The sequence below is a fragment of the Oncorhynchus gorbuscha genome, unplaced genomic scaffold (genome assembly GCF_021184085.1).
Source record: "Oncorhynchus gorbuscha isolate QuinsamMale2020 ecotype Even-year unplaced genomic scaffold, OgorEven_v1.0 Un_scaffold_1048, whole genome shotgun sequence".
Taxonomy (NCBI): domain Eukaryota; kingdom Metazoa; phylum Chordata; class Actinopteri; order Salmoniformes; family Salmonidae; genus Oncorhynchus; species Oncorhynchus gorbuscha.
The window spans coordinates 194,935-205,868 of record NW_025745949.1 but is presented as its reverse complement, the minus strand read 5'-3'; the positions used below and the strand labels follow the sequence as shown (position 1 = coordinate 205,868).

Here is a 10,934-nt window from a genome sequence, read left to right as displayed (position 1 = left end):
GGCACCGGTTGCTTGTCAGGGAGGGGAGGAGAAGGAGCGTTGGAGGCTGGAGTTGGCACCGGTTGCTTGTCAGGGAGGGGAGGAGAAGGAGCGTTGGAGGCTGGAGTTGGCACCGGTTGCTTGTCAGGGAGGGGAGGAGAAGGAGCGTTGGAGGCACACCGGTTGCTTGTCAGGGAGGGGAGGAGAAGGAGCGTTGGAGGCTGGAGTTGGCACCGGTTGCTTGTCAGGGAGGGGAGGAGAAGGAGCGTTGGAGGCTGGAGTTGGCACCGGTTGCTTGTCAGGGAGGGGAGGAGAAGGAGCGTTGGAGGCTGGAGTTGGGAGCGTTGGAGGCTGGAGTTGGCACCGGTTGCTTGTCAGGGAGGGGAGGAGAAGGAGCGTTGGAGGCTGGAGTTGGCACCGGTTGCTTGTCAGGGAGGGGAGGAGAAGGAGCGTTGGAGGCTGGAGTTGGCACCGGTTGCTTGTCAGGGAGGGGAGGAGAAGGAGCGTTGGAGGCTGGAGTTGGCACCGGTTGCTTGTCAGGGAGGGGAGGAGAAGGCTGGGAGCACCGGTTGCTTTGGAGGCTGGAGTTGGCACCGGTTGCTTGTCAGGGAGGGGAGGAGAAGGAGCGTTGGAGGCTGGAGTTGGCACCGGTTGCTTGTCAGGGAGGGGAGGAGAAGGAGCGTTGGAGGCTGGAGTTGGCACCGGTTGCTTGTCAGGGAGGGGAGGAGAAGGAGCGTTGGAGGCTGGAGTTGGCACCGGTTGCTTGTCAGGGAGGGGAGGAGAAGGAGCGTTGGAGGCTGGAGTTGGCACCGGTTGCTTGTCAGGGAGGGGAGGAGAAGGAGCATTGGAGGCTGGAGTTGGCACCGGTTGCTTGTCAGGGAGGGGAGGAGAAGGAGCGTTGGAGGCTGGAGTTGGCACCGGTTGCTTGTCAGGGAGGGGAGGAGAAGGAGCGTTGGAGGCTGGAGTTGGCACCGGTTGCTTGTCAGGGAGGGGAGGAGAAGGAGCGTTGGAGGCTGGAGTTGGCACCGGTTGCTTGTCAGGGAGGGGAGGAGAAGGAGCGTTGGAGGCTGGAGTTGGCACCGGTTGCTTGTCAGGGAGGGGAGGAGAAGGAGCGTTGGAGGCTGGAGTTGGCACCGGTTGCTTGTCAGGGAGGGGAGGAGAAGGAGCGTTGGAGGCTGGAGTTGGCACCGGTTGCTTGTCAGGGAGGGGAGGAGAAGGAGCGTTGGAGGCTGGAGTTGGCACCGGTTGCTTGTCAGGGAGGGGAGGAGAAGGAGCGTTGGAGGCTGGAGTTGGCACCGGTTGCTTGTCAGGGAGGGGAGTAGAAGGAGCGTTGGAGGCTGGAGTTGGCACCGGTTGCTTGCCTCCTGACCTTTACTGGTTTGCTCTAAATGAAATCTCTCATGGGGGAAAATATGTGGTGGTTGAGCTGAGCTCAGAGTTGGAGAGTTGGCACTCTCTCTTTCAGTCATCTACTCTCTCTTGTTTTATTACTCTGTCCTCTCTCTCTCTCCATCTCAGGCCCCCCTCCTCTCTCTCTGGAGGCTCTCTCTCTCTCTCTCTCTCTCTCTCTCTCTTTGCTCTAAATCTCTCTCTCTCTCTCTGTGGCTCTCTCACCGACCCCCCCTCTCTCTCTTTCAGTCATCTACTCTCTCTTGTTTTATTACTCTGTCCTCTCTCACTTTCAGTCATCTACTCTCTCTTGTTTTATTACTCTGTCCTCTCTCTCTCTCTCCATCTCACCCCCCCTCCACTCTCTCTCTCTCTCTCTCTCTCTCTCTCTCTCTCTCTCTCTCTCTCTCTCTCTCTCTCTCTCTCTCTCCCCCCCTCTCTCTCTTTCAGTCATCTACTCTCTCTTGTTTTATTACTCTGTCTCTCTCTCTCCATCTCCATCTCACCCCCTCCTCTCTCTCTCTCTCTCTCTCTCTCCCTCTCTCCTCTCTCTCTCTCTCTCTCTCTCACCGCCCCTCTCTCTCTCTCTCTCTCTCTCTCTCCCCCCACTCTCTCTCTTTCAGTCATCTACTCTCTCTTGTTTTATTACTCTGTCCTCTCTCTCTTTCAGTCATCTACTCTCTCTTGTTTTATTACTCCGTCCTCTCTCTCTCTCTCTCTCTCTCTCTCCTCATTATCCTTTTGATTTTATTCATCATTTATGCTTCCCTGTATCTCCCCTGGTCTTTGTCTTCTCCCTCTATCTCTGAATCAATCCTCTCTCCCCTCAGCCCAGGGTGCTGTTCTGTCTGTTCTGTTCTGTCTGCTGTTGATGGATGGTGGATGTATTTATTCTAGGTATGTGGTTGATGGGGGAAGTCATGAGAGGGAGGGAGGAGGGGCCTGGCTCCTACCTTCCCCAGCCACAGTGAGCCCAAATCGGGCTGATGTTCACTTTCCACTGGGCTGGACCATAACTGGCCCTGGAGCTCAGCTGAGCATCAGCAGTCCTAGCCACAGCTCAGAAAGGAAGGCGGCAGGCTGACACACACACACACACACACACACACACACACACACACACACACACACACACACACACACACACACACACACACACACACACACACACACACACACACACACACACACACACACACACACACACACACACACACACACACACACACACACACACACACACACACACACACACACACACACACACAGCGGCGTCAAGCGGCCCCAACGGGCATTGTTTGTGTTGTGTGGTGATGTTGAGAGCCGGCCTCTCCATGCCTGGCTGTGCCCTGTAGCTCAGTAGAGCGCCACCCTGCATGGGCAGTTTGGAGCCTCCAGTCAGACCAGACTAGTTTAGATAAACCAGTCCAGTACAGAGGAGTCAGCGTCTTGTCACTGGACAGAGAGAGAGCCCTGCCCAGTCCGCTCATATCAGTATTACTTCACTTTCTTATTTCAAATGTATTTGACAGTGTAAATGCTAAATCAACATGTCTGTAAATGTGCCAGATTCTTCCTGCACGCTACTTTTCAACTGTGGTCCCACTGTGAGGTTGGTTCCATGTTCTGGTGAGAAGAACAAATGCAGGCCTCTGGCCAAAGCAGCATCATTGCCTACTGAAGGAACACTGTAATGGGTTTTTACATGAGTTTGGTCACACATCCACCATAGTTGTTGGAACCAACTATCAGAGCCAGCACAGTTGGGCTCAGGTCAGCTCAGCAGTGTGAAAAGGGCAGTGCTGAGGTAATTTAGTCAGCGGCATCACCTTTTTCTGACCCGATGATAGATAGATGTAAATGTTCTCAAATGATAGCTTTGATGAAATGAATTCTGAGTGAAATAAATGATTGAGTCCTTCTATCCCAGATTAGACCACCATGAGAATTATACAGGCCTCTAACTCCCCTCCCCAGTCCCTCCACACGACCAAAAACAAACTGTCTCTCCCTCTCTCTCTCTCTGGGCTGACTGGTCAGGACGTGTAAACCGGCCCTAATTGGCCTGACGACAAGCATCCTAAATCTGCCACTCTTTCAGAAGCTCAGAAGTAATCATGCTGCAGACGTGTGTGGATTGCCAGGCTTTTCCTGTGGGCCTGGATTAGAGGATTGAAGTGTGTGTGTGGCTTTGAGTTCAGTTATGCGCTCGTGTGTGTGTCAGCTTTGTCTGCCTGTGTGTCTGCCTTCAAACACGCACGTGTTTAAGTCTAACTCCATGTTAATTACTTGCTCTCCTTGTTACCCCGTCCACCCTCCTCTTTTCTCTTTTTGGTAAATTGAAGGAGGGAATAAACAGGTGTTTGTTGGACGAGGCAGTCGTCTCATTCCTGCAGGGTCAGGGGTCAGAGGTCAGGGGGAATGAGCCCCATAGCAACAGGATGTTTGAAACTCTTTATTCTCTGAGATTAGGGTAGTGTGTGAGTAGACGTGTGTGTTTGGAGTTAAAATGACTAATGAGGGTAGAGGGATGTAAAGTCTGATCTGTGATCAAGGTCCATTCCTAAGCAAGCTGTGTGCCAGCCAGGCCTCTTTGGAAAGGCGCTACACACAGACACACAGACACACTGGACTATACACACACACACACACACACACACACACACACACACACACACACACACACACACACACACACACACACACACACACACACACACACACACACACACACACACACACACACACACACACACACACACACACTGGACTGCACACAGACACACACAGAAACATCCCACATCTAGGTCTTAGACAGGTGAAGAGTAAGATCATTCATTCTATATTACTTATCCATTGGTTTTAGCGCCACTATTTGCAGACACACGTCCATTTTCAGAGGTATGTCATGTCCACTGTTGGCCATAAAACCAGCTGGCCAGCCTCGACACATCGTGAGAGCAGTATTGTGATAAAAAGGATTATGGGTACTAATCCGTGCCTGTCACCACCCTCTGGTCAGTATAAATATAAGTAAACACACACCCTCGCAAACCTAGCTCTACTCTGAGCACCCTCACTACCATAGACATGGGTTTAAATAGTATTTGTTTTCTTTACAAATAATTTACCTGTGCTCGATTGCGCTTGCCGGACGCAATGGAACCAATAGCGTTGTCACAAAAGTTCAAGCCCCTCCCATCTGACGCCTATCGCTCCAGGCAGGTTTGATCAGACGCTCCACGTATTTGAAGGCAAACGATACTATTTAAACCCAGTGTTGCTGCACACACTACAGAACTAACTAAACAGCTTTAGATCTGAGTTAAGCTATAGGTTTGTAATATCAGCCCCAAACCATGCAGGGAACAGCTGAACCACTAGGTCCACATCTCAGACAGGTACCAGTTCATAGTATCACTCACAGACCATCACAGCTGAAAACAGGCCCAGCACATCTCAGACAGGTACCAGTTCATAGTATCACTCACAGACCATCACAGCTGAAAACAGGCCCAGCACATCTCAGACAGGTACCAGTTCATAGGATCACTCACAGACCATCACAGCTGAGAACAGGCCCAGCACATCTCAGACAGGTACCAGTTCATAGGATCACTCACAGACCATCACAGCTGAGAACAGGCCCAGCACATTTCAGCACAGCATCAAAGCTGTTCTCTGCTGTGGAATCTACAGATGGGTATACAGATCCAGCGTTCATGATGCACTGCTAGCTTGAAAGCCCGTTCGGACTGTGTATACAGCGCTGTGTGATAGATGGCGACCATCGTCTCGGGGGGACGAATCAGGGCCCTCGCAGCTTGACCCCAGGGCGGCGTGCTGCCGGAGAGTTATGGAAGCTGTGCCGGCCGGCCATGTTTGTCTGTTTGTGTTGAATGGTGTGACTGGAAAATTACTGCAGTTGCTATGTTGAATATGAACATTTTTAAGAGGGAGGGAGGGAGGTTAGTCTCTTGTTGAAAAGGGGCTTGGTGAAGTACGAGCGGTTGGCTAGTCTCTTGTTGAAAGGGGGCTTGGTGAAGTACGAGCGGTTGGCTAGTCTCTTGTTGAAGTACGAGCAGATGGCTAGTCTCTTGTTGAAAGGGGGCTTGGTGAAGTACGAGCGGTTGGCTAGTCTCTTGTTGAAGTACGAGCAGATGGCTAGTCTCTTGTTGAAAGGGGGCTTGGTGAAGTACGAGCGGTTGGCTAGTCTCTTGTTGAAAGGGGGCTTGGTGAAGTACGAGCGGTTGGCTAGTCTCTTGTTGAAGTACGAGCGGATGGCTAGTCTCTTGTTGAAAGGGAGCTTGGTGAAGTACGAGCGGATGGCTAGTCTCTTGTTGAAAGGGGGCTTGGTGAAGTACGAGCGGTTGGCTAGTCTCTTGTTGAAAGGGGGCTTGGTGAAGTACGAGCGGTTGGCTAGTCTCTTGTTGAAAGGGGGCTTGTGAAGTACGAGCGGTTGGCTAGTCTCTTGTTGAAAGGGGGCTTGGTGAAGTACGAGCGGTTGGCTAGTCTCTTGTTAAAAGGGGGCTTGGTGAATTACGAAAGGGGGCGGATGGCTAGTCTCTTGTTGAAAGGGGGCTTGGTGAAGTACGAGCGGTTGGCTAGTCTCTTGTTGAAAGGGGGCTTGGTGAAGTACGAGCGGTTGGCTAGTCTCTTGTTGAAAGGGGGCTTGGTGAAGTACGAGCGGTTGGCTAGTCTCTTGTTGAAGGGGGGCTTGGTGAAGTACGAGCGGATGGCTAGTCTTTTGTTGAAGGGGGGCTTGGTGAAGTACGAGCGGTTGGCTAGTCTCTTGTTGAAAGGGGGCTTGGTGAAGTACGAGCGGTTGGCTAGTCTATTGTTGAAAGGGGGCTTGGTGAAGTACGAGCAGTTGGCTAGTCTCTTGTTGAAGGGGGGCTTGGTGAAGTACGAGCAGTTGGCTAGTCTCTTGTTGAAGGGGGACTTGGTGAAGTATGAGCGGTTGGCTAGTCTCTTGTTGAAGGGGGGCTTGGTGAAGTACGAGCGGTTGGCTAGTCTCTTGTTGAAAGGGGGCTTGGTGAAGTACGAGCGGTTGGTTGGATTTGGTTTGTTGTCTTAATCCAGAGCAGTGTCCATGTAAGTCAGTTCAGCTGCTCTGTAGTCTCAAACAGTCTCCCACCAACCCATTAACCCTCAAACACACTGTGTCTGTCTCTCTCTCGCCCTGTCTGTGTCTGTGCCTGTGTCTGTGTGCGTGCGGGGCGCAGGTCTGCTCCAGTTAGCATCATCACTGTAATAGGATGTGTATTAATCTTTCAGCACCAGGTCTTGGCGCTCGTTGTTTTGGGTTGTGCTGTAACCCTCTTGGGTGATGTTCATCATCCCTCCTCATCCGCTGTCATCCAGACTTTATTGGTTTGGTTTTCTGCTGCATGGCCTGTTCTCTATGTGTGTGTGGTTTATCTCTGTCTTTTGCTGTCTCTCTTGTCTGTCTCTGTCTGTTTCTGTCTGTCTCTCTCTCTCTTGTCTGTCTCTCTCTCTCTGGCTGGCTCTCTCTCTTGTCTGTCTGTCTGTCTGTCTGTCTGTCTGTCTGTCTGTCTGTCTGTCTGTCTGTCTGTCTGTCTGTCTGTCTGTCTGTCTGTCTGTCTGTCTGTCTGTCTGTCTGTCTGTCTGTCTGGCTGGCTGGCTGGCTGGCTGGCTGGCTGGCTGGCTGGCTGGCTGGCTGGCTGGCTGGCTGGAAGATGCCAGTAGTCCGTGAAGAGGAGAGATTCTGTATAATAATCCCTCTGTAGTTGTTGAGGAGTTTGTGTCAGTCAGTCATATCAGATGACACACTATGGTGAAATGCTTTGTTTGATTGATAACATGTGTCTCTATTGTAATGGAAAGATAATGTCACAGAAGAAGTGTTGCTGATTGCATGGTCTACTCCTATTCTAACCAATATGCTACATCATTGTTCCCAGCTGATGCAGATGTTCAGTAATACTGCACACCTCAACCTAGAGGGACATTTAAAAGTGTAGCAAAGGGAGACAGAGTTGCCAAATTGAAAATAACCTGACTGAGAAATATTTATTTGTACATTTCAGCAGACGCTCTTATCCAGAGCTTTGTTTACAAACCATTTCCTGTGCATTTGAATGTCCAGAGGCATCTACCTGAAATCAGGCAGGGGTTTGGTGACCCCCCCCCCCCGTCTCTCAGCCAGCTCTACATTCCTGAGCCCGGCCCAGTCAGGAAGTGAGCGGCAGACCCAGCAGGCCAGATTACCTCCATCCTGACACAAGTTGTGTCCCAAATGTCACCCTATTCATTACATAGTGCACATTATTTTTACCAGGGCCCATAGTGCACTATGTAGTGAATAGGGTACCATGTGGGACACAGTCCTGTCTCTGTACAGTACCTCAGTCTGTCTACTGTATTAAAATGTGTTCTACAGTTCCTCATTCAGTCACAGTCCTGCATCTGTACAGTACCTCAGTCTGTCTACTGTATTAGAATGTGGTTCTACAGTCTATATCAGCCACACCCATTGCTGACAGGTGTAAAATTGAGCACACCGCCATGCAATCTCCATAGACAAACATTGGCAATAGAATGGCCTTACTGAAGATCTCAGTGACTTTCTACGTGGTCTGGGTTTGGCGGATGCCAGGAGAACGCTACCTGCTCCAAAGCATAGCGCCAACTGTAAAGGTTGGTGGATGAGGAATAATGGTCTGGGGCTGTTTTTCATGGTTTGGGCCCCTTAGTTCCAGTTTAAGGAAATCTTAACGCTACAGCATATAATGATGTTCTAGAAGATTCTGTGCTTCCAACTTTGTGGCAACAGTTTGGGGAAGGACCTTTCCTGTTTCAGCATGACAATGCCCCGTGCACAAAGTGAGATCCATACAGAAATGGTTTGTCTAGATTGGTGTGGAAGAACTTGACTGGTCTGCACAGAGCCCTGACCTCAACCCCATTGAACACATTTGGGATGAATCGGAACGCTGACTGCGAGCCAGGCCTAATCGTCCAAAATCAGTGCCCAATAACACTAATGCTCTTGTGGCTGAATGGGGGAAGCAAATCCCCCCCCAGAAATGTTCCAACATCTAGTGAAGGGCCCTCCCAGGAGAGTGGAGGCTGTTCTAGCAGCAAAGGGGAGACCAACTCCATATTAATGCCCATGATTTTGGAATGAGATGTTCGAAGAACAGGTGTCCACATACGTTTGGTCATGTGGTGTGTGTATATATATATATATATACACACACACATTAGAATACAAAAAAACAGTCCATGGTAAGCACAAATGAAACATCACAAATCACCCAGATAAACAGTTACATTCATCCACAAATAATTCCTCAATCGGTACCTTAAATTGCCTCTGAATCAGAGAGGTGCGGGGGGCTGCCTTAATCAACATCCACGTTATCAGGGAACAAGGGGTTAACTGCCTTGCTCAGGGGCAGAATGACAGATGTTTACCTTGTCAGGTCTATATCACCACAATCAAGAACAGATAAAAAGGTAGACTTTGTATCTGCCCCTTATCTGCCCCTAATCTGCCCCCTTATCTGCCCCTAATCTGCTTCCTACTGCTTAGAGAAAGGCACAATATGTTTCTATAGAAAAAGCCAACTTCAGATCTTAGCATCTTAACCAGCTCATCTATTGGTTTTTAATGTTAAATCCATATCCATCCAAATGCCTCAGTATTTATACGTGGGAACATGTTCCATTGGAGAACCATCTACCGAGTGAACATGTAGTTCATCTGAAATATTCTTACGAGAGTTTAAAAACAGTTTTTGCCCGTATTAAGCACAAGTTTTATATCAGCAAGGGCTTCCTGCATAACTGTAAAATCAGCCAGATCAACAGTCAGGGCAATAGCATCCATAATACTATCGTCCACATATAGATGAAGTTCACCATTTTGAACAGATTGACTCACGGTGTTACATGAATAGTGAAAAGAGCAGGTCCCAGAATGGACCCCTGTGGTACACCTTTATGTACGTGAAGAAATTCACACTTAATCCCATCCATCACGATGGCCTAAATTCTGTCACTAAGATAATCATGAAACCAAGAACAGGCGTCAGAGCTCAGGCCTATCCATGACAAATTATTCAATTAAATAGCATGATCAACAGTATCAAAAGCTTTTGACAGGTCCACAAACAAAGCAGCACATTTCATTGTAGTATCTAAAGTGTTGACAAGATCATTAACAACTAAAGTGGTTGCTGTAATAGTGCTATGGCCAGGCCTGAACCATGATCAGTTTACATTCAAAATACATTTCTCACATAAAAAAGAGCAAAGTTGTACATTTACCAAGGATTCTGGAATCTTAGCTAAACAGGGAAGCCTTAAAATGCGGTGATAATATTTAAGATCCCTACTGTCTCCGTCCTTATGGAGGGGCAGCACGAGTTGATTTACATACTTTTGGAATATTTCCTGATAACATTGTTAAATAAAATAAAATATGGGTAGTTGAGCCAACAATGATGGTGCTGCACACTTAGGCAGACCAGGATCCACTTTGTCAGCCCCTGTGGATATCTTGTTGTCTATTGCTAGCAAAGCATCCAGGACTTATTTTTCTGTAAATAGCCTCATAGAAAAGCTTTGACTAACATTTCTCTGATCATTCAGCAAGTTTACCCTTCCAGCACAACAACATTATGAATAGGCTTAAAGTTCTTTCAAAGAGAGAGCCTGCTGAAATAACATGGTGATTAAATGCATCAATGATGCCTTTTTTCTGTAATATGGCCAGTGTCTGAACTAATTTGTTGTGGCAGAGAGGAGGAAGTAGAACCCTTCAGGGATTTGACAGTTTTCCAGAATTTAGCCGGGTTCCCATTACAATCATAAAGATAATAATCAGATTTAGCCTTTCTGATTTGTCTTACACATTCATTCCTCAGTTGCTTAAAAGCTTTCCAGTCCAGGCCTAAGCCTGAGTTCCTGGCCTTGACCCAAGCATCATCTCTTTCATGAATGATTTCTGATAACTGCATGGTGTACCAGGCATTCAATCTACCTTTAACCCTGACATGTTTTGAAGGGTGCATGATTATCCACATAGCATTGAAGACATCTGCAAAGAGGATCCAAGCTAATCAGGTTCAGGGATAACTGAAGTACAGTCAAGATCACTAGTATAAAGATCATGTGAAAAAGACGGTTCACTGAAGTTTTTAAAGTTCCTCTTTGTGAAGACACAGGGATTAGATTTGTGTATTCTCACATCTCACATTCTCTGGTGTATTCATAAAAATGTGATCAACCAGAGATGCCTTTGAAGGATCTCTAGGATTGGGCCGTGTAGGCTTAGTCACCAGCTGGGTTACGTTTAGATCATTACACATGCTTTTTAGATCATAATTTAGGTCACCCAGGATAATAACCTCTGAATTAGTAAACAAGCTATTTAACTTCTTGAGTGCACAAAGGTTAGCTAAGGGAGGACGGTAGATCCCTATAACAGTTATAGATACATTTCTCCCCAGACAAAGGATAAACAATAGGAGTTAACATTTTGGAGCAAGGGAGATGGATTTCAGTAAAGAGACAGAAGTTATTTTAAATAAAACATG

The 10,934-nt window shown here is 48.3% G+C and overlaps 1 protein-coding gene across 1 annotated transcript; it reads right to left on the bottom strand.

Moving 5' to 3' along the window:
• Positions 1 to 5,317: 5,317 nt before the first annotated feature.
• LOC124021096 (repetitive proline-rich cell wall protein 2-like) lies at positions 5,318 to 7,865 on the bottom strand. Its single transcript, XM_046336423.1, has 3 exons — positions 7,862 to 7,865; positions 5,912 to 6,440; positions 5,318 to 5,792 (listed from the first exon to the last, which is right to left on the bottom strand). Exons 1-3 carry the CDS (start codon positions 7,863 to 7,865, stop codon positions 5,318 to 5,320), a joined length of 1,008 nt encoding a protein of 335 aa, XP_046192379.1.
• Between the last annotated feature and the right edge of the window lie 3,069 nt (positions 7,866 to 10,934).